The following is a 24,518-nucleotide window of genomic DNA, read 5'->3' as shown; positions in this document are numbered from 1 at the left end:
TCTTGAACAGCTAATAAATAGTTAAGAACTATTATGGGTATGACTCCTTGAGCAGAATTACTAGTCTAGCTGGATTACATAGCATTTTCTAGATGACTGCTTTTTAGCTTGAAGCTCCTAATGACCTTCACAGAAATACAAGCACAGCAAAGGTAGAAGAGTATCAATGACGTTGCAGTGTTTCCCCTTTAAATGGCTGCTTGTCTCTTCCCTTTTAAGATGTGATAGCTTATTGAACTGAGCATGCCTAGAGCACACACAGCATTAGAACACAGGCAGGGAATCTATACTGGCAACCTGATGATGTAAAACCTACAGCATGCAGCTCTGTTTATCATGGGTAAGATTAAAACAATTATTTAGGCTCAACTGTGAATAGAATAATTTAAAATAAGAAGAAAATCCCATTTATTGTACTGTGTCAACATTCTGTCTGTGAGATCTGTAAAAAAAATGAAGGAACTGAAAATAATTTTATTTGTATGTGTATTTAATGTGGTTTCAGTGCCCTTGCACAATGTAAAAAGACAAATATAGGTACGAGGATAGTAATGGAATCAATTAGTGACCTGGAAAATGACGCAGTGAAATAGCAAGGCATCTTATTTAGCAAGGGATTTTAAAGACGCAATCAACATATCACAGAGAAAGCAGAAAAGCCTCTGTTGTATTACTCATAAGCTCATGATGCTGCAATGTGTGTTTGATATATGTATTTGATATATGTATATATATATATATATATATATATATATATATATATATATATTTATATATTGTGAATTCCTTTTAATAATTTAGGATAAGTTAATTTACAATTTTGGGTATGAAAAGCTACTTTTCTCTACTAAGCCTTATAAATCTTTACTGTCATGAGGTCATCACAACAATTACTAATTCTTCAGTTTCGCAGTCTTCACTGTTTTTCTGAGACCCTTGCTGGAAAATGATTCCATTGGACTTCCTGATCCCCCTTTCCCTATCCACACATACTGTGGCACAAGAGTTAAATTTTCATGTTGCATTGTTTATCATGCAGTGTACACAATGGGTATAGTGTTAGCAAAATTGGGGCTTTAATACAGTGTGTGATCTCGTTAACTCATTCTTGAAAAGAATTTACCAAATACCAACAAGTGACAAATATTCCTATGAATACTACTAAAACGCAATACAGACGTCAAATGGATGTTAGGAGATTGTCGCTGGAAATAAAATTTTGTGATTGTTTACAAGTACAGATAAATGAACTAGCGCTGTACCCACAGCACTATTCTGTTCTTTATAGAGGGTAGGAGGAGGATAAGTGAGTGGCATTCTGCTGTGCTTTCCCACATAGAAATGTCCAGCAGTTATTAATATGTGGTAATAAAGTAAACTCCTTGTACATGCTCTTATTATGTCTCGTCTGGACTACTGTTACATCCTCCTCTCTGGTATTCCACTAACCCGACTCTCTCCTCTACAATCTATTATGAATGCTGCAGCCAGACTCATCCATCCTTCCCACCGCTCCTCTTCCGCTGCATCTCTTTGCAGTTCTATACACTGGCATCCATTTCACCTGAGAATCATTATCAAGCTCCTGTGATTTGCCTTCAAATCCCTACACAGTTATTGTCCCACTTACATTTCTGACCTGATAGAAAAAAGCTCTCCTAGCCACTCTCTCTGCTCCTCTGATGACCTACTAATGACTTCCTCACTCATAACCTGGAATCTGGAATGGTCTTCTTCATCTTATTCGGCTTGCTTTTACTTTCTGCTCATTTAAAAGAGCACTGAAAACCCATTTTTTCAAACTTGCCTACCCATCTTCTGTCTTTTGAAACCGTCACTACTTCCCTCCACTACATTTCTCCCCTCCTATTGTGTGTAAATTCCCCCACCTACTAGATTGTAAGCTCCTCAGGGCAGGGTCCTCTCCTCCTGTATCACGGTCTGTATTAGTCTGTCAACCCCTATTTAGTATACATCGCTGCGTAATATGTTGGCGCTATATAAATCCTGTTTTTTATTACTAATAATAATAATAATAAAGCTACATACCTGTGTACTTAGTTTTAATACCTTAAATAATGAATATACACACTACACTAAATGTTTTCACTGTAATTAAAATCTGTGTGGAATTGCCGTGGAACAGCAACTTATTTCTGGATCAATATCTAATTCCCCCTCCCCCCTTTCATAAACATAGTTTCTTTTTTTTGGTCTAAGCATTTAATAGAACATTAAAAATAAATGTACCAAGTAATGTTATGAATTTATCAATGTGACTAACAGCACAATGCAAACTGTAAATTACTGTTGTTGTTTTTTTCTGATCCAGGGAATATATGGTTACCATTGGGTATGGGTTAGTTATAGCTAGTGGTGAGTACCAATCAGAGACAATTCCAACACGGATGGACCGATACCGGATCAGTCGAAGACTGTTTGAGCAATCCAAGTTCAGGTCCAACATATGACAGATTAACCTGTCATCATCCTTCTTTACCTTTCATTGATAGGTAAAGTAGATGATGACCACTGTCATTCTCCATGGCAAGATTGGCTGAGACCTGCTATTAACTTTTCAGATTATTTACATTTTACTCACCTCTAGTTATAGGAAAATGTTGTAAATCTAAAATAGTAACTGTTGTCACTGTCTATATGCATATACTGTATGACTAAAATATCTCAACTTTATAAGCAGATTTGAATTTTAAAAGGATTTTATTGTTGTTCTGTTTCAGTTATTTAAAACTTGGCAGCCAGAAAGCCTGATCCACCTTTTTTCCTAATGGGTAATGTACCAACTGCAGTAAAGCACTGCCTAAGTTACCAACATCTCTTGAAAGAACAGATATGGATTGGAGATGTAACCATACCTGAACAGGTACTAAAATTGTACTTTTTAAAAAATATATGCAATTAAATTATCAAAGAAAAATGACTGATATGAACTGATATAAGTGCCTAAAGCCCAGGCTACCCATATCCTAACCCCCAGTTTCTATATATTGCTACATATTCTGAATTTATGCAGACTTAAAAAGTTGTATGAATAAACCAACTTTTTTTTTACAGTTGATTTATTATTTAGCAATTCTACAAATAAACAGAGAGCCATGCTGGCTCAGTCTGGGGGACAATCTTGCAGTAAAGTGGTTGACAGCTGTGTGAAATGGAACAGAAAAAAAGGAAAACCCACACAGTATTCAAAAGAGATACGTTTTTATTTATCTTTTACATAAGTGCAAACAGAGTAAATGTGATATATAAGAATGGGTGCAATGTGTAGGTTCTATTATCAATGATCAATAAAATGACCTGAGATTTTTATACATTTGAAGTCATTGTACCATTTCGTAGCTGCAAACATGAGCCAGAATTTTTTTAAATTGTTATATTTATGTGGTAACATACTCTAACTGGCAAATGTGCATTATTCATCATGCCAATTTGTTTATTTGTATTGCTATCGAAACAATTGTCTATATTCTCCATGGGAATGGGGCATATAATTGATGTTGTAAAATTCTTTTTATCAAATTAGCAATCTGTATATGTGCATTGAAAGTGCTGTCAGTGAAACCAGCAATCCAGAGACTGCATTACCAATAAAGACACATACTCTGTAGCAAACACCCATTCTATTCTAACAACTATACTTACTACCATTCCCCTCCCTTTTGGACTAGAGAATGTTTGATTTGACTAACCAGTTAATTCTTTATTATTACATTGAAATAACCCTCACCCTTCCCTTTGACCTTTAACATGGCTAACAATTTTGCCATGGTCTCTACAACACCCCTGAGGAAGCCTAAGGGTGAAACGTGTTGTGATTTGAGACAACTGCTCTGTTTGAAACTTATATGACCATAATAAACATAAAATTGTTATTGTCCATAAGAAGGATTTTTGTATCTAGTGCTGATAGCTGCACTCTATTTAGATATATAACCTTTTAAGCCCCATGAAGAAACGAGGACTCATGGTCAGGGTTGTTAAAATACAATACCCTTCTAGATTGCAACATATATATTTCTTTACACATACCCCTCTCTTTAGCTTCAATAAGTATTCTTTTTTTTCCATATGAAATGTTAAAAAAGAGTTTCATGAACTAGTACTATGATAAAAAATCAGCAAAAGAGCAAAACCTCTTCCTATGCACCTCAGCATGAATGACTGCCGAAGCTAAACAATGATAGTTAAGGGATGTCCTGCACAGCAAATATGCCTGTGGACAAGCACAACTGTATAGGAAATAAATTGATTATATGCTGTATGCTGTTACATTTTACAGATTTGCTAAATAAAAATGGGGACTGTACAAAAATGTACAAAAAAATCAATTATTAGAGTCTAAAAGTAAGTCACTGTTGGGACTGTGCCACTGGGGAATAAAGGAACCAGTTATAGCTGTACCCATCCCCTTTTTTATTCTTCACCTGAACTGAACGTCCGTTCTGCTCTTACATCTGCATACCTTAGTCCTGACTAATGTTGTTGCTTTCATCTCTGCATCATAAGAAATTTTAAATTTATTGAATTAGTAATTTGAAGTAGTAATAGTAAAGTAATTTTATGAATTTAAATTTGAAATATTTTAAATTCTTTTTTTTAAAATGTTCTTATAAATATTTCTTGTCCTTAAGGATCCCAATCCAACAGGCCTTCCTCAACATGTCAAGATAGTAGAAGTTGGACCAAGAGATGGATTACAAAATGAGAAGGTAAAAAAAACATAGATAAGTGTGTTGGAAAAAAGTATGCAATGTGGACTAGCAAACAGAAGAAACAAGTGCAAAATACGGAGACGTGGAATAGCAAATGAAGAGCAGACAATAGGAGCAGATACTACAATATGAGGTGATACAGAATAGAGAACACACAGCACAGAACACAGAATAGGGCAAAGTGGAAAGGAGAAGGCTTGGTGCAGAATACTGAATAAGGAGATGTGGAACAAGAAGCCTACAGAGCAGAATGATGTATGATGTATGTACAGAATGACCAGGGAAAGTGCAGTGCAGTGTATGGAATTAGGTAGTTGGAAAGAAACAATGCACATTGTGGAATAGGGAATTCATAGATAAGGTAGATTGAGAATAAAGATGTGTAGAATAAAACACAGTAGAAATGATGTAGGGTGGAACAGGGAACACAGCTTACAGAATACATAATGAGGCAGTGTGGAATAGAGAATACATAGAGCATAGCATGGAATAAGGCAGAATGAGAATAGGGAAAGCATGACAACACCCTCTGCACATTTGTAGTGATCCCAGTGCAAGGAAATCACTTCTTTATTTTATTAGGACAGATCTGACAAATCAGATAGATAGAGAGGAGAACATATACATACCTTTTATGCACAAATGCCCTCCTGTACATGTTAATGTTTTTCCATATATATGTGATGCAATTTTATTTCTACACATGATATACACATTTGAAAAAGCCATGACTAGGGTAGAAAAGATGAAAATCCCCTCCAACAAACCCACATACCCCAATTCCACAAACTCCTTTAAAAAAAGCAGACATTAGTTGTAATAAAATAGACCATTGCAGCCTTTTTTATTAACATAACAAAAATATTATTACAAATACATTTGCATTAACATAGAGTAGCAGGTCCATGTATATTTCTAATGCCCCAACCAGATTATCTTCCTGCGGATACTCCCGTTTTGGATGCCCCCAGTCAGTACCACACCGCCTCGGGGTCAATGGTACCTGCACTTACAGCTCCTCCTGGCCTTCCTGACAACCATGTGTCCTGAGGCTCCACCTAAAACAGGAACGCCATACCTCTGATGGGTTCCACTCCCTGTTGCTTCACCTATCCTTACCCTCATTTTTAGACCTGCAACACATACTGCCATGACAAAAACCGTATACCCTTTTCCCATCTATTCCAATATGTTACCAAACCAAAAAGGGGGAATGTAGGTGGGCAAGTACACTTCTCTTTTCTTCTTTCTACTGACCTTCCCCCTCTCTTCTTGCTTACCTTTATCCTTTCATCCTTGACCCTACCTTTCCCCTTTGCCCCCCATACTCAATTAACCCTTTTTTGTCCTGTCCTTTTCCCTTCTCATTCCTGTTATGAGGCCCTTTACTAATATTTTGTCCATTGCACTATGCCTACTACAGTGGTTAAATATACCCAATCACCTTCGAGTGTATGCCATGAATTAAGAGACATACGTTTGGATGCTGAAAGGACAAATAAACTCAAGAACAAAAATGTTATATGTTATGGATATGGATGCAGATGAGTTGGCTGCATTAGTTTCCAGGTTATTCATAATAGCATTTGTCCTACTTAGTTATCGGCATGTATTCCAAATACTGGGCAAAGCTTTGCTGAATGATTCCTCAAATGATAGATTCATCTGGTAAATACCAATGTGTGCTACCTAAAGTCATTTATATGAACTAAAATATGATCCATAAAAAACAAATGATGCACTGTTTAAAATGTTGATAAGGAGAAGATAATGTTGACAAATCGTATATATGTATTTATATTTTTCCTTATAGGAATTTGTACCTACCAATGTAAAAATTGAATTAATCAACCGCCTTTCAGAAGCAGGGCTGCCTGTTATAGAAGTCACCAGTTTTGTATCTTCAAAATGGGTACCGCAGGTAAAATATTCTAATATTTATAACACGTTAGTTCATGTATTACATATATTGATAAAGCTGAGGATAAAGTATGAGGCTGATTTGCTAACGGATAAGTAAGTCTGCACTTTGCAAAGTGAATTTAGTGAAATTGTGTTTTCTTTAATCATCTTAATCCAAGAAAAAAAATCCTGTTTTTCTTGGTTAATATTCAGGTGCTCTTAAAGTGAACCCTGGTAAACTGGCAATTTTATTATTATTGTCCAGTATTTATAATAAACGCCTGACATAATATGCATCCGCTTACAGTCCGTAGTCATGTCACTAACTGTCTGTCAAATGAACTCACAAACTAATGTCACATTCCCTTATGGGATCAATTATTACCACTAAAAAAACACATGGAGCTGGAAGAATCCCACAAGGGAATGTTTAAGGGAATGTATTATTCCCTGTTTTATAAATAGAGCCCTTCGTTGCCAAATTTAGCTTTCTGTACTTATTTTGGGGAATGTTTATAGCCAGCCCTATCCTGTATCCCACAGAACCTTCACTTTGCAGAGTCAAACAAGGACTGCATATTACAAAACATTAACAATCAATTCAATAATTGTGTATTGAATAAATAAGGCGTGAGGATTCAAGGTGTGAGAATTCTGATTGTCTGAGCTTTTTTTTAGAATGAGTTTTGTATTTTGTTGTCAGTTATAGGTAAATAAAAAATCTTTGTTAAATTGTTGTTATCCTGTTGACGTCCTAACAAGTCTTGCAAATCTCAGAAGGGTTTTTACAATTCTAGTTGCCCTGGTTGTGCCTTATGTTGAGGGTAAATTTAATATTAGTTACCTTTGCTTAGTGGAATAGCTTGGATATTGGCATAGGGTTTAGCCATTCATTTGAAAATGCTGAAAATACAGGAAAAAAAAAATGTATTTTTTCAATCGCAACTGATTGATTAATGACCACAGTGTTGGCTGCAAACTCTTTTCACAAACATCATACAAGAAGCTACCAATGTCTCTGTTGTTTTTTTCTAAGATTGAAAACCATGAACATGAAGGAAGGAGTAATGAAACATTAAGCTGCAATAGAAGCAGCAGTGATATGACATTAAGCCATATGAAAGACTTTAATGTTGTGGTTACACAGACAGGTTGCCTCTAGCAAGATATTTAGAGTTTTCCAGGGATCTTTACAATAGTCAATGGTCACCTTCTCCAATTTCTTTCCTTTTTCTTTATACTGACAGACACACAAAAGGAAAAAAAATGACCTATAACTTATATATACTTTATGGTAACAAAGGCACCAATGAAATGTTTTAGTAAACAGAAAAGTGTTCTACTAGATAAAACTTGAGTTGGGAACCTTGAAGACTTAATTGCGTATACAATAAGCCTTTGTATTGATTTCAAATTAGAGATCTTGGGTCACTGAACAACCAGCTAGAGGCAGACTGGAAGGTTAAACTGGAGGTTAAGGAAACAATATTCCCAAACTCAGATAACTCATTACTTTTGAACAGAGGAGAGGAGAAAATGCCTGTAGGTGGTAGTACAAAGTATTTTGTCTTTTATTTAGTGAAATGTTATGTTTCTATTTGTGAAAGCAAAGTATATTAGTCGCAGCATATTAAATGCAGAATCTGTCCTGGCAAATTACATCTGACATAGAATATATGAGTCACAGTTCTCTCTATTTTAGACATATCTGTTTGTAGAGAAAATGCCCACACAATGATTCTTCAGATATGAATAACAGTACTAATCACCAATCCCATACCTAAGCAACTGTCATAGTGTGATTGATATGGCAACCAGGCTTTAAAATTCTTCTCATTTGTTGACTGTCTGCTGATAATTCTGTTATTGTAGGGCCCACTAGAGCTATTGGGAATGTTTCAGACCACCCTCTCTACAGCAGCTTTGAAAGGTCAAAATTTGGGGGTTATAGAAAAGTTCAAAGTCCAATGAATTAGTACAAAGACTTTGCTGGTTTTGATGTGGATTAATGTATTACAATTTAGATGTTTAACTGTGAATAAAATTATTTCAATGTTTTATGTTATTGCAAATATACTAGTTGATACCATTATTCCAAGGCAGGCTTTCTTAACCTTTTTTTTACATGGGGGAAGCCTTGAAAAAACTTTCAGGTCATTAGGGAACCCCTTCTATATTTACAGCTCAAAGTATATTAGCATAGTGGGAAAAATGTCACTGTTACACCAAAAAAGCCATTGGTGTAACTTAAACTGACCTGAGAGACACAAGTTGGTTGTTGCTCAAGGAACCCCTAGCCACCCTTAGAGGAATATAAAAAGAGGATAAGGATAATCTTATATGTCATGTAAAGACCCAACCCCTTACAATATACATAGAAAAAAAAAGGAGTAGAAACACATGCACTCTGTCTATTTCAAGAGTGTCTCCTCTCTTGGAATAGACCAAGTTGGAGTCTTTCTACCTTTTTTTCCAACCGTTGGAGGAACCCTGGTTGAGAAACACTGTTTTAAGGTATCTTTAAAAAAAATGGTCAGAAAAGATGAGAGAAGCAGGAAAAGATGGGTCAGGCACTGGTTGCGTAGTATAAAACTTCAATATGGTTGAATGAATTTAGGAGAAAATCAGTAGTATAGTTTACTTTTATCTATAAAGGCTGCAAGAGACAAGAAAGTCTAAAGTCTGCAGGTCACCTAATAATGAGGGACATTCAGGTAGTTGATCCTGTAGTTGTAGAACTATTAGTTGGAAAGCATATCCCCCAAAACTCTGTGAAACCAACAAAAAGGAAAAAAGATGTAATTTCGAGCATAATTTGTTAATTTTGATAAAGTTATCAGCCCTATATTTTCTAGTTACTTCCTGTTACTTTTACAGAAAAAAAAAAAAAAAAACAAAACAGTTGTACACTGCAGTGGTTAGTAAATAATAAAATATTAAGGACTGTGAAGTTTTTTAAGGTGTATTTATCCACTAGGATCATTCATGGTTACTAATAATATTTCATAAAGATTTTTTTTGGCTAGAGAAGATGGAAACACAAACAATGTGACAATCAGCACTTTGTGAATATGAAACCATGTAGAGTGCTTTCTAACCACCACTAACAAGTTATAAAGGTAACTAAGAAAAATACTATACTCCTGGGAAAAAAGCCAGAAAGAGTAATTTCCAGAAGATGAAAGGCTTTCTAAATGTTTGGAAAATGAAGCAGTAGTGTGGGCCACTGAAAACTGAAATATACATTTATATTGTATTACAGGTAAAATGTATGCATACCCATGGGAAAAGCAAGTGAGAACTGTGTGTTCTCTGACTTATAGAATAATTCCGTAACATTTCAAGCCACAGTGACTTGGTATAGTAAACTTTGCAATTTATCTTTAATTGCCTTTAGAATGTATAGGATGCACCCAGGGGCTTTTTCACCCAAGATTCACAAATCTTTCAGATTGGGTTTATTTATAGAAATGTATGAATCTTACGAAAAAGTTGCGTGATTCTTGTATGAAAACATTTATAAATAGACCTCCAAGTGTAGGTAGGCGTGTGGATCTGCTGGATCCACAAATTATGATCATCCAGGTATCAACATTTTTTTAAGGCTGAATGCATTTTGTTTTGACAAATTCCTGACAAATCTGTATATAATGTTCTTTGCAGATCTCCGGGCATTTGTTAGTTAGTTTTTCCATCCACAAATGCATCCACTGGTCCCACAGTTTGTTCAGCCCTCAGTCATACCTAGATAATGCTTGGACATGCAGTTGTCTATGGTTCCCTCATTCAGAATGTTTCATGTAGTGGATTATTGAATTGTTTTTTTCACACATAAGCAGTTGGTATGAAAAATAAAGGGGTGCTAACTGCCTTATTGTTAGTCTAAACCAGGGGTGTCAAACTCAAATACAAAGAGGGCCCAATTTAAAAACAGACAAAGTTGCGGGCCAACCTTGAAATTTATTTAAAAAATTGAGGAAATTTTACCTTCTCATTAGATATAAACCCGTTTCATATGGAAACAAAGAGGATTTGCTTCACATTCAATCTAGAACAAGCTTTTAATAGAGAATATAATAGAGGCATACATTTTTTTTTTAATTTTATTTAAGAAAAAATCTTATGCCTCTTTCTCTATTTGTAGCCTTCTGAGTTAAATTTCAATGGTAACCTTTTTGCACAGGCTAACAATAATAATACCAACAATATTCTTCTATGAAAATCCAACCATTCAAGTCCATGCCTTGGAGTAGAAAGGAAAAGGAGTGCTGGAAATGACAGACACGGCCAATGCGGAGTTGAATCTTATGAGTGTCCCGCCGCTGAAACTCCCTTCTCATTGAAATAACGCTGCTACTAAAACTCACTACATTATTTGCGTCTATAATACAAACCAATGCTGGTCTATACACGCGAGTGATGCTGGGAATTGTAGTAGCAATGCTATTTCCTAGCAGCGGTGGGCAAGCTGCAGTTCATATTTAGGATTCCTTTGTGGGCCAAAAAATAAAAGGACGTTAGGGGCCAGATTTGGCCTCTGGGCCTGAGTTTGACACCCCTGGTCTAAACCAACCCCAAAGAACATGGAAACTGCTAATTACAATAGGCAAAATGGTAGTCAAATCTGTATTACTGGTATCCTACATAAAGGACTCAGTATTTGCCAGACTTTACCTGCATAATCTAGTACAGGCATTTTCAAATGGGATTCTGTAGAACTGTGGTTGGTTAACCTTCCACATAGTTCTGCGACTGACACCATTTGGCAGAGCCAGATACACAATTCATCAATCAAATAATGAAGGTTTTAGGTGTCTATCTTAGCCACCACTGTAGGGAGACATTCCACCAATTTAAGAAGGCTTTTTCCCACTGACACCTAGTAAATAGGTTTTAGCAGGTTCCCTGGGCCCTAAATTTTATTTTAAGGGTTACTCAGTGTTAAAAAGGTTAAGGAAGGCTGATCGAGTATATCCTAGGTTTCTCAATCAGTTTTGAAGTTATCAAATCAGCAATTTGTATTGATTTGTGCAGAAACGGCTAAGTATCTAGGCTGGGCAGATGTTCATAACATACAGTTAGGTGGTAGTGGGGCAATATCCAACCTCAGACACAGAAAAAAGGTGACTTTTCCTCTATATTCCTACTGACACTATGTGTGTGTGTGTATCCAGATATGCATCTGCTTAAAGTGTCTCTGCACTTCCATATTATTTGGGTCTGCTCTAAATTTTTAATAATAAGCAGATTTACTAAATAAGTCTGAATTATTGTTTAGAATTTTTTGAATTATTCAATCATTAAATACACGAACAGGAATTTGCTTTTTACATAATAGGATAATTAAAGTGACACAATAGATTGTGTGAAGATTCTCAGCTCCCAGCACACACCCAGTGTATCTGTTTTTCTAACAATTATCAATTGCCAGTGTATGTAACAATTACCTAGAGATGGGTAAATGTGTTTTAATGTACACGAAAGGTTTTATGCAGACATGGGCAAATGTACAGCTGTAGTTGTCTAACAGCTGGTATCATTCTCAATGTGTCCACTAGGTGGTGCTGGTTCATTTTCATTTAAAGTGAATTCTTGTTTTGTAAAATTATTAATTTATAAAAAAAAATTTTATTTTGTATGGAAGTATTTAGGTATAACGTTAATTGTAAACAAAAACCTATATTTTTAAATTAAGAATGTATAGATTAAATTCATTTTATATACTTATATGTATAATATATGTATCTCAATGGTAAAAACAAAACAGCAGAAAATCATAGTTGGGGGAAAAATGGATGAAGGAGGAGTTAATTAATTAAGGCTGATTATGGCTAACTAAGGGTAAGAATACGCAAAAATAGAATTACAAATGTATTTAAATTAACTATTTTCAAAATGAATTTAGTTCTGTACTAAACTAATTGTGAAAAATGATCTCCTAAAATTTATATTCCTGATGTAATTTTGTTTCAGATGTCAGATCATACAGATGTCATGAGAAGCATAAAGAAGTTTGCTGGTGTACAGTACCCAGTTCTTACACCCAATGTACAAGGGTTTCATTCTGCGGTAGGTATATTATATCATGTTTATTGCTTTATTCTTGCTACTTTTCAGAACCTGCAACAAATTTCCAATCTATTAAAGCTATTTCTGTTATACTTTTTTTCATTTAAGCACCCACATTTTGTACAGCATATACTTCCCCTGGTATTCATCGCCTTTATCCTGACTAAATTTCTTGTTTAAACACCTAAAGTGGCAATAGTTCCATGGGAACATCCTTTTACAATGTGTTGTGGTGGAATCAAGTGGTCACATTGTCTTCCACACTCAGGAATTGACACATTGACAGAGCAATGGTAAAAATTACAAAAAAAAAACAACACATCTAAAATCCATTAAACCTCACATGTGTTAAAGGTAAATTGTCACCCTGGGAAAGTTAACTAATAAGATAAAGTAGCATAAGATAGAAATGGAGGCTATTCAATATATATTTCTATAAAACAGAAATGAAAATCCTGGGAACAAAGTTTTCATAACAGTAACACATGCTGAAACTATTATTTATATTAATTTAATATCCTTACCTTGTACTTTACATTATATTTAAAATGTTTAAGGACTCTACATTCCCTTTGAATGCCATTTGTCTCCCCATATTCCACAATGGTTAGCTGCTAAGGAAGTCATAATTTTACTGCTTCACTGCAATTATATGCAGAAAGGCTTACTGTATTATAGGTGGGATGCTAGAAGAATGGGATGCTAGAAATACATAAAGGGCAAAATATACAGCATTTAATAATAAGTCCAGTGATATTCATATATTAAAGATTGTAAGCTGTTATGGGCAGGGTCCATTCCTCCTTCTATGTCATTGTATATATTTGTCTGTCACTTGCAACTCCTATTTAATGTACAGAGCTGCTTAATGAAATCGCTAAAAAAATGTTTAATAATTTTTTATTATTATTAATATTAATGATAATAATAATAATATTGGTATTACCATTATGATTAGTTACCTATTTCTAGGTAATAAATGTACATGTTTTTAAATTATTGAAATATATATACCATTTTATTTAACAAAAAAAATATATTCTCACAATGTAGTTGCTGCTAATCAAAATTATAGTTGAATCCTTGAGAACAATGAGAACTGCATGCCTATGTAATTCACATTTCCACCTCCACTGAGGAACAATCAGCCAGGCAATAATTCAAACAACTGGTTGTTTATTCACAATGGTGAAATGTGATCACAACAGAATGTCATATCCTGAAAAGAATTCTAAAAGACTATATAAGAAACAAAACAAAACAAAAACTTAACCCAAGATTAATGATTTTATTTTACAGAAATAAATAAAGAGGATTGGGTTAAACTTCACTTTTACAGAGCTCTAGTGTGGAATTTATACAAACACATCGTTGGTTATTCTTTGCAAAGTGATTTTTTTTTCTTTAAAAGTGGACATGCTCTACTCATTTATTGAATGTCTATACAGCAAGGAACTGCTATAGACTAATGGGCTGATTTCTTTTTAAAAAGTTGTTTTTTGTTTGATATATTCCAAATGGACCCAATGAGACTGATTTACTAAAGAGGTTCAGACAGTTCACTTGCAAGATTATTTCAGATTAGTCAGTGAGCTCAAGCACCATTTGATCTCAATGATCCAATCATATGCTAATAAAATTTTTTTAGTTGTATCACAGTGGTGTAGCATTAATATGTTATAGTTTTATTTTTAGCCACCATGTACACCATGCAATTTTTGTCACAATCTTTCATTTCCAGCTAAAAGAGTGACAGATGAACAAATGAGTGCTGAACGCACTGCGCTGTTCTAATGTATGGAGGGGCGAAGAGGGAGAATGAGTGAACGGTGCCCCCATGTACTCTCCTCTTCGCCCAAGACAAGCACGACCGTTCATATCAGGCAAGAATCATCTTGTGTGCATAGCCTTACACACCAAAGGCCCCACAGACTCCACCTATCTGTACAGCCACCGATGGAAGGATGCATAACAAATGTGCACATGGTTTTTCTAAATCAATGATTTACCAGGTTGTGAAGTTTCATTTAAAGAGTAACATAATAAAAAGAGCTAGATACACAAGTGAACTACATAATAAATAGTTATCTTTCAAATGATGTATATATCAGTCCCTCCAATCCTGAAGTTAACATAGCTTTACCAAACAGCACAGACTAGAAAGACAGTAGACCTGTTTTTTTTGTTCTGGTAAAATGTTACTCTGACAGGTCTTGTCCTTCTCCCATCTTGTGAATGAACAGTAAAAGGAGAAGGAGCAGGAAGATAAGCAAATCTTTCTGTAACTGTAAATGTATCAAACCTCTCACTGTTGCCTGTTAGCACATTAGAACTGATTACTGATTGATTGCTTCTGCCTTTCCCTGCCTGAACTCTGCAAAAAGCTTAAGCCAAGTGTAGGTACTTACAGTGCCATGGTCATGACATTTTTTAAATAATATATTTTCCCCTTTTTATATGTCTTTATGTTAGATGGCATCACCAATTTTCTGTGCAGTGCAGGCAATTCATGCCTTGTGGGTGGTGCCAGCAGGGGTTTACATTATTTCTAAACAGGATTTATATAGCGCCAGCATATTACGCAGCGCTGTACAATAAATATGGGTTGCAAATGACAAACAGATACATACAGTGACACTGGAGGAGGAGAGGACCACATATATACTCGATTACACCATATCATGTCAGTGTGTGCAGTGAAATGAGTATTATCAGTACAGGAGAAGAGCCTGAATAACTGTACAATACTGAAGGTAGAGCTGGAGTTCAACTGTAATATGTCCCCTTACTTTGCTACCTCACACATCCAAATTACTGCTGAACAAATCAATTTCTAAAACATGTATATGTTTATTTGTGTATGTGTGTTATAAATATTTTCAACTCTTCAGTTGTTTAGAGTTACATTATCCTTGGATTGAAAGAAGGAAGACTTCCTATTTACTTAGAACTCTATTTATTAAGCAAATGCTGCAAACTAGCCATAGATGGCACTTTAAAGGCTGAACTGTGTTTTCTCTTAAATGTGGTCACTGACACACCTATCAATTAAAAAAACATCAAAAAAACTTGCCTGAACTCAATCCAGACAATACTAGTTATGTCAGGACAGCTTAACCCATGCTGATAGGTGTCTTTTTATTTCACTTGTCATTTAAATATGAATTACTATACATTATTATGAGAAATATTTGATTTGTATGTGTTCTGTTGTGATTTTTCCCAGATTGCAGCAGGAGCTAAAGAAGTGTCTGTATTTGGTGCTGCATCAGAGACATTTAGTAAGAAGAACATAAACTGTTCTATTGAAGAAAGTATGTCAAGGTTTGAAGAAGTCATAAAATCAGCTTTTGCCATGAACATTCCTGTGCGTGGGTAGGTTCATTCCTTATTTTTTCAACCCGCCATGTTGTCGAACGTCCGCTAAAGCCAGCCTGTTAAACAAGATTCTAGAACTGTTAGATTGTAAGCCCTTTTTGGGCAAATTCCTCTCCTCCTGTGTCATTGTGTGTATCTGTCTGTCATTTGCAAACCCTATTTAATGTACAGCGCTGTGTAATATGTTGGTACTATATAAATTTGTTATTAATAATATTACCTGTTATTTGTGATGGCCAATGTAATAAAGTTTAGTATTATTTTCTGCCCACAACAGGTATCTAAAACCATATTCTAGTATTCTAAATATATTGATTACCAGTCGCCCCATGCATCCTGTAGTGGGTGACATGGCAGCCAATAAAAGGAAGCACACTGAGAAGCAAGAAAGCAGGGACAGGTTCAGATCTGCCTTGGTATGAATTGGATTCTGCGTGGCTCCCTATGGTTGACACAGTGCCAGCGGCTTGATTGTTTACACCGCAGAGCTGGTTCTTAAAGAGCACATGTCTACAGATTTGAGATTAACTTTCTTTGAGACTGCTGTGGGTAGAAGCTACATGTAGGGTTTCCCCCAAGGCGGTGATTCACTGGCATGGGAAATTGGTGTCTGTGCCGCAACCACAATGCAAGTTTGCACATCTAGTCTAGGTAGTAAACATTACCTAGAATGAAAGCAAATTAGGAAATGTGTAAATTATGGCAGAAGCTATAACCCCCCCATCAGTAAAGATAGCAATATCCACTTTCTGTTATTAATGACCCCACTAGTGTACTGTTACCATATACCCTGTCCTATGACGATCTCTTATGCTACTCATACAAGCAACTCTGTAGCAATTTTAAAGCTTGTTTCATTAAATGGATCAGATTAACACCAGAAAGCTCAATGGCTGTCACATAGGGATCATAAGGGATGTTTGTCCTGCAATTTTCCAGTGGGAATGTAAAACAACATGCAACGTGATGTAAATCAGCAACTTTCTAATATGAAGAGTATAAAATCCAGAGGAATATCCTTTTTAAAAGTTTTTTTCCTGCTTGGGAATGCAGAGAAGAAATTAACATGACTCAAAACATGATTAAAAAGCCAAAATACAAAATATTGTGGTCAAATACAGTACATTCTTTCCAAATGTGTCTCTAGTATGTATCTTTCCTATTTGATAACTTTACAGTTGAATGCTGTTAAGGCTTTTATAAACCCTAGTGGAGAAAATTAGACTATTTACTAACTATTTGCAACCTAATTTCTAATATTTTACAAGACTAGGATTATATTGTGTTTGTGTGTACTAAAATAAATTTGATATGCCATTTTTTCCAAATATTCCCCTATTTTATATCTTCCATGTTCATTTCCAAACAGAATTGTCCTAAAATAGAAGGTAAGGAAGAGATCTCCCCTCCCTGCATAGAGGGAAACTTTGGAGCTGCATTATTATTCCCCTATTATGCAATTAATTTTTAAAGTTAGCAATGCCCATTGGACCTTCTTTGGTTTGGATATGTTCTGATCCTACTGTCTTATCTGTGTTGTGATAGGCTAATTTTAAAGCATCTACATGGACCTGTAAATAGTGATCTTTGGAATGTATTACTGTAAATCTTAAACAGACCCCTGTTGAAGCAGACTGGTTTTCTGAGAAACTTGTCGGGTCAATGTTGTACTGAGACTATATGTAATTTGTGTTTGTAATGTTATTTATGATATTTTAAATGTATAATCAACTAAGCTTCCTGGCATTTTTAAATTCTAATTGTGATGCAATTGACTTCAGGATGCCTATAAAATCCCAATTTACATTTTAAACCATTTGTTATGACAATGTTTGAGGAATGTGGCATCAATGAAAGTAATATATTTCTATTGAGTACCATTGGAACAACTATTAGTAACCTTCTGCCTTTTACAATGCAGGCACAAAATTAAATAAATAAATAGTCTCAGGCAGCAAAAGAGTTAAAGGTTCATTAACATAAAAGTACAGTACACTGACAATTTTGTGCTATTAAGAACATACCATTGATACTCTCCAGGCTCATATTTCCTTCTACAGGCACTACAGTCACATCTACAGGAAAAGCAACATCAATATACCTGCAGACCCAAAGTTATCTTTTTGATACATTTTTTTTGCTTAATATTTGAATGTGATATTCTTCTGTGTGGCATATTTGCAATACATTTCTTCTGCCTCTCACAATCACAAACACATAACTATCTGCGTAATACGTATTTGGCTCTTAAACTGTAGATTTAGCCACTGTATCGTTTTTTAAAATGTTCATGTCCTGTCTCTCATAACTCACACTTTCAAACTCATGCTCCATCTGTGCAACTATTAAGGATAAAGGGCTGTTTACACACGCTGGAGAAAATCCAGCTCTTTAATCTGTGCGCTTACTATTGTATACAATATGTTGCTAAGACCTTGTGAAGAACAACACATTTTAACCATGTGGGCCATCTGCTCTTTTATACTGTCCTTGGATTTTCTGAAAATATAGGAATAAAGAAATATTTATGTGAAATGTTTTTCAAGCATATTCTGCAGAAAGTTTAGGTGATACCCTTTAATAGCTAACGTAAATTATTAAAGATGCAAACTTTTGCCATGCCTTATACAAGGATTTATACAACACATTATGAAATCACATGTTTAGCATTTCACTAATAATGTCATTTTTATAATATGAGAACATTGATAATTTTCATAGCACCACATCTGGTCATACAATACAAATAATTCCCAGCACACTTACCTGCTAGCCACTAGAAAAACAAAGTGCTTTAACAATCTGAGGTTTTAGTTGCAAACTCTTGCTAAAAAAAATAAAAACTCCCTCCTGAAATGGGTAGGCTTGGTGTTTGCCCTTTCCTCCATGAATGAGTCAATCTGGTCACGCAATTACCCTGATTTTTGTTTGGGCCTAAGATACAGCCTAAATTGTATCTCAAAGCAAAAGCATTTTTGGTTTCAGATAGAGTTAAGAATAAGAAGTTAAGAATGCAGTTCTTGTGCATTTCCTCCTCATTACCACCAGCACTAAAAACCTCATGTTTGTCTTCTGTCACTTGGTGCATCAATGTATGTCATAAGATGGTGGAGAGTATGGATCACCTTTTAGTCAGATAATGGATTCTGGGTACTTGGCACTGTGGTGCAAACCAGGCTATGGATTTGTCAAACATGGGCTGATTCCACACACTGAAGCAGTCTAGAAGCAGCTGCAAAGCCAGTGGCTGGGACTGGGACCTCTCCCCTAGACAGAATTCTCCTTTTCGGCTTTTCTGTCCCTCACTCAGAACTTTCCTTTTAATCACTGGCACTCATGGCACTGTCCAAATCATCATCATCCATCCTCTCCTCTTCATTAAAAATGCTATATTATAACTCCCCCACCTGGGTAGTCTAAGCCCTTTTTAGTCTCTGCTTTTTGTGCAGCAGCCCCTTCTTTATAATCAAGAGGAAACTTCTTTGCTGGTTGCCCCAGAGTGGCAGATTCCCAGCCATAATTTCTGTGATTTGCTTTTTAATTTGTGAGCAGGTTCTCAGTATGGAGAAGTAGATTTTCTTGCCTATATCTAGTCCCTAAAAAAGATTGCCAGTGTTCTACAATGTGAATTTATTTTCAAACACAACAGCTTGTAAGGCCAGGACACTATCTGAAGGGAGTTTGCAGGTTCTCCCCATGTTTGCGTTGGTTTCCACCCACATTCCAAAAAATGCATTTAGGGTAGTTAGTCTCATAGTTGGTCTTAGACTGGGCTAATAACATAGAACTTTGGTAGGGACATTATTAGTGAGTAGTCAGTGATAAGACTACGGACTTTGTAAAGCGATGCGTAATATGTTGGCGCTATATAAATACAAGTAAATAAATAAAAAGTCAATTAGTTAAATTTAGGCAAGATTAGATACATTACAATTCACAATAGCTTAACTGTTTTCTAACAGTGCTGATGGTGTTGGTTGATATATGTTATAGCATTTAAAAAATAGAATAGCATTTCTTTTGATAACAGACTCTGGCGAGAAACAAGTGATGAGTTAAATATAAAATATATGGTAAAAATATAAAACATTTATATGTGTGAACACATGTGTAGATAGCAGACAGCGTTAACATTACAAAGCTGATGAATTGTTTTATATAGATAATAAATATGTGTTATGCAGTGCTGCCTGGAAATGGAAAGGATTTTGGTAAAGGTTCAATATTCTTCCCAGATGTCAATAATAAACAACATTTCAACCAGAAACATAAGACTGAATTGAAACATTGCACTGTAAAACATTTTAATGTGCCAAAATACTTGACATTGAACGTCATATAAAGACCTGCAACAGATTGGAATTGTGGAACAACAGACTTGTCAACAATGCCTACTAAGCTTCCTGATTATGCAAACAAATGAACATTAATATTTATGAAGGATATGAGCTATTAAGCTTATGTAACTATATATGGATCAGGCAGCTAAATACTGCATATTTCTATTTACAGATATGTGTCTTGTGCATTAGGCTGTCCTTACGAAGGAAATATTGAAGCTAGTAAAGTGGCAGAGGTGAGAAACTTTGTTTGCTGTAATTTTTTTTTTTTTACTTATTTAGTTGGTTTTTGGTCTGCAATTAAATATAGTTGGGTATGGTCTAAAATTCATTTTAAATATTGTGATTCTTGCAAAGCCACCAAATTTTCAGGTAATAAATGTGTATCCTGTCCAATTTATCTAGCACTACTAACCTTCCTTCCGTAGTTTACATTTTTGTTATTAACTATCAATAAAATTTTTAAATTATGTTATGTCTTACTTAGGTATCAAAGCGATTGTATAGCATGGGCTGTTATGAGATTTCACTTGGAGACACTATTGGAGTGGGAACACCGGGTAGCATGAAGAAAATGCTTGAAGCTGTGATAAAAGAGATTCCAGTTCATGCTCTGGCTGTCCACTGTCATGACACCTATGGCCAAGCTCTTGCTAATATTCTAACAGCATTACAGGTAAAGCATTTCATGAAGGTCTTTAACTTTAAAAAGTAAATAGGTATGAAATGCAGGCACCCAGAAGCACCTTAAAATACCACCTGTTTTGTTAAAATGCTAGGCTATTTTGAAGCCAAAACACTTTGAGCAGTGTTGTAGATTACTACAGATTAAATACAAATTAGATTTGTTCTTTCTAACATTTCTGCCAATTTATCCTCCAAGCTTTTGACCTATTTGCAGGATAGAGGTTTTCCCCAGACAGGGCATTCAGCTGCTCCCTACAGCAATGGTTATAATATAGTAAACTTATGCTGCCATAATATATGTTCCTTAATGATTCGAAAGAGTATAAAAAATACCCAGAAATCACATCAACAAAAGCAACACCTTGTTATTGCCTGGTGTTAAGGGGCAGGACTAAAAACTACGGTAAAGACATTTCACTACTGAGATATAAGGTATAAACAGGGGGTGAGATTGAACTAATTGTTTAGAATATATAATGCGATGTGTATACAGTTTGGAGATTCTACTTTTTTAATTGGCAGTTATGACAGCTTAGCTGGGAGCCAAATGTTACCCTTGGGCCAGCTGCTGGGAATGAGAATTCACCTGTATAGCTTTTCTGTGGATGCCATTATGTAACATGAAATCATCTGTTTGTCCAATGTTCATGACTTTGTATCGGTCAGATGGGAGTCAGCGTTGTGGACTGTGCAGTGGCTGGTCTTGGTGGATGTCCTTATGCAAAAGGATCAACTGGGAATGTTGCAACAGAAGATGTGCTTTATATGCTAAATGGCCTTGGAATTCACACGGTAACCCTTAGAACATTTTCTGACTTGTTTGTTTAGTTCATTACATTTCCAAAAGAACCTATAAGCATAATGCTCCTATTATATGGCACATTTATGTGTCTTGTGGCTGAGGGTACCTATAGTATTTAAATATTAGCTTATTTCTAATGCAAGGGTCATTTGTTGTTGCTTCATTTTGTTCATCCATGCCTCCTAAACTCTTTTGCTGCTTTTTGATCAGCCCCCATCCCATCAGATAACCTGTCATCAGGGAAGAGGGTGAGTGGGTATCTCTAAAATTAGGAAGCAAAGCCCTGCTCCTTTGCTTCAAGAGATTCACATAAAAAAAATGATCTGCTGGAAGCCTGTGGAGCCTATAGGCAATACTGCTGTATAGTTCTTTGCACTATTTTGGCACACTTTCCACAGTTGAAGTCCTCATTAGGCGTAAATTGTAGGCTGAGGGCCAAATGTATGGCACAACTATACCATGTCAGGTTGTTTTTCATAGGCAAATAGCAGTCCCGTTAATAAAGTATTGTCAGATATCAGCCATGTACAGGTGCCTGCTGCATCCCCAGGTAGAAAGCTGATTTGGAGACCTAGCATTTTTTTATATAGTATATATTTGTATTTTAGCCAATTTCAGTATGAACTGCTACCGTTTTAAAGTGCCTCGTTCATGACTGATTTAACCTGTTATCTGTGTGTATCTGTACTATGCAAAATGTACATATAGTCCATCTGATGAGTCTGCCTGCTTGAGATGCAGAATCATTCTGTCAAGCACTCATCAGACCAATTTATGTATTTGTTTTGCCATTAAAATGGGAGCTTTTTTCTCTAAAGCTGTTAACGAGCACAGAGTAAATAGAAATCATTGCTCTTCTAAACTTATGAACTATACTTTCTGCTGCCTGGTCACAACACAAATATTATGAACTGACGGGCACACCATGCTGCCACTTCTCAGCCTGTGAAAGCACAATGTAATATAAACACAGCACTACAATGACATTAATTCAGGAGCTGCTGGAGCACACATCCATATTAAAAAAATGTTTATCCTTTTGTGAATCTGTATTTTACTCTTCTAATGCACAGAAAACATGGAACCAAAACTACAGATTATGAATTACATTTGCAAGTTACTTAAACAGAACTTTGTGATAGAATGTTGCAATCTATTTTTAATCTATCAATTAAAACATTACCTCGTATTGTAAAATAAACAAATAGCCTAAGCTACTGTAAACTCAAAGAAGACTAACCATTTTAAAATTAGAATAGTAAATGTATTTGTTTTGATCTGGTAACATCTGGCCAATTTTACAAGGGATGGTTTTTATTGTAATTGCAAGCCAAGTATTCAAAATGTGGGGCTATATGGTATTGTACTGGTGGGTTATTTATGTCAGTGTAGCCTGGAACATGGTAAAGTCAAAGCTAGGATTTAATGGAAGTATTTTGTGTGTAATTTTTTTCTCTTTTTTTCCTTTTTATAGGGAGTTAACCAAACCAAAGTCATGGAAGCCGGTCATTTTATTTGCTCCGTCCTAAATAAAAAGACAAACTCAAAAGTGGCAATGGCAACATTTCCATTATAACTAACTTAGCTGTTGGAACTTTCTTGCAGCATGTAATGTATTATCCCTAGCACTAAATAAAATTGATATGTTTTAAATATTTAAAATATTATGCAATGTATACCTCCTCTTCAAAGTGTTTGTCTTTTGTATGTTGTCAGAACAGCTGTATGATTGCTATAATTCCAGCAGTTTTACTGTAGCCTACTTATGGCGGTAAATGGTGGAGGGGGTTTCGGACATATTCTACAGAAATCCACGGATTCGGGATAATGTCTCCAACAATCTAAAACAAATATAATATAATATTTTTTCACTTAACCTAAATATCAGGTCTATTAATAAACCAGATAATCTGACATTCGGCTAACATTATTTGTTGTACACATACATAGGAAAGTCTAAGAGTTAGGGGGTGGTGCAGCAAATTTGGGGAATGACCAATTTAAAGTGGGTGTGTCCTGTAACGAAAATAATATGCTGTAACAATCACATATTGATAATGCCAGCAACAGGCAGATTTTTCCAACCAGAGGCAAATGTCAACAACCCACAGATAATAATATCAACCAAAGACAGATTCTAACATGATAATCCAGTGACAGACTGGTTCACCAGTATGGCATGTCAGTGACATTCGGTAGTAACAGTTTCTTCTTACTGACAGTGACATTCTCTAGTAACAGATTATAGTGACAGATAAATACCATACCATAGGAGCAGGGAAACCATTGAGGGGGGGGGGGGGGGGGCATGGGGTACCTCTCCACGGGGCACTGATCAGATAAAGAATGCTGGAACTTTTCCTAGTACGGGGCCCAGAAATTTCTGATGATGACCCTACATAGGCGGCTACATTATTTCCTGCATTATTGGTATTGTGGGTGGTACATAATATATATAAATATATATATGCACACACACACACAATATATATATACATATATAATATAACATAATTTGATTGACTATGTTAAACTTAGGGCATTTGAAAGACAATGATAAATCTTGAGAAAGTGAATCTGACATTCACTGAAACATCCTCTGGTGAA

The 24,518-nt window shown here is 35.5% G+C and overlaps 1 protein-coding gene across 1 annotated transcript; it reads left to right on the top strand.

Annotated features, from left to right (window-relative positions):
• Positions 1-209: 209 nt before the first annotated feature.
• HMGCLL1 (3-hydroxy-3-methylglutaryl-CoA lyase like 1) lies at positions 210-23,573 on the top strand. The gene is made up of 10 exons (XM_072408459.1): positions 210-340; positions 2,742-2,884; positions 4,653-4,730; positions 6,547-6,654; positions 12,609-12,704; positions 15,931-16,079; positions 20,595-20,658; positions 20,910-21,098; positions 21,776-21,901; positions 23,386-23,573. Exons 2-10 carry the CDS (start codon positions 2,789-2,791, stop codon positions 23,485-23,487), a joined length of 1,008 nt encoding a protein of 335 aa, XP_072264560.1. The 5' UTR covers positions 210-340; positions 2,742-2,788; the 3' UTR covers positions 23,488-23,573.
• The last annotated feature ends 945 nt before the right edge of the window (positions 23,574-24,518 follow it).

This window comes from Pyxicephalus adspersus, chromosome 4 (genome assembly GCF_032062135.1).
Source record: "Pyxicephalus adspersus chromosome 4, UCB_Pads_2.0, whole genome shotgun sequence".
NCBI classification, from domain to species: Eukaryota; Metazoa; Chordata; class Amphibia; order Anura; family Pyxicephalidae; genus Pyxicephalus; species Pyxicephalus adspersus.
Note: the sequence above shows the minus strand (reverse complement) of the source record. Positions and strands in the feature narration are given on the sequence as shown.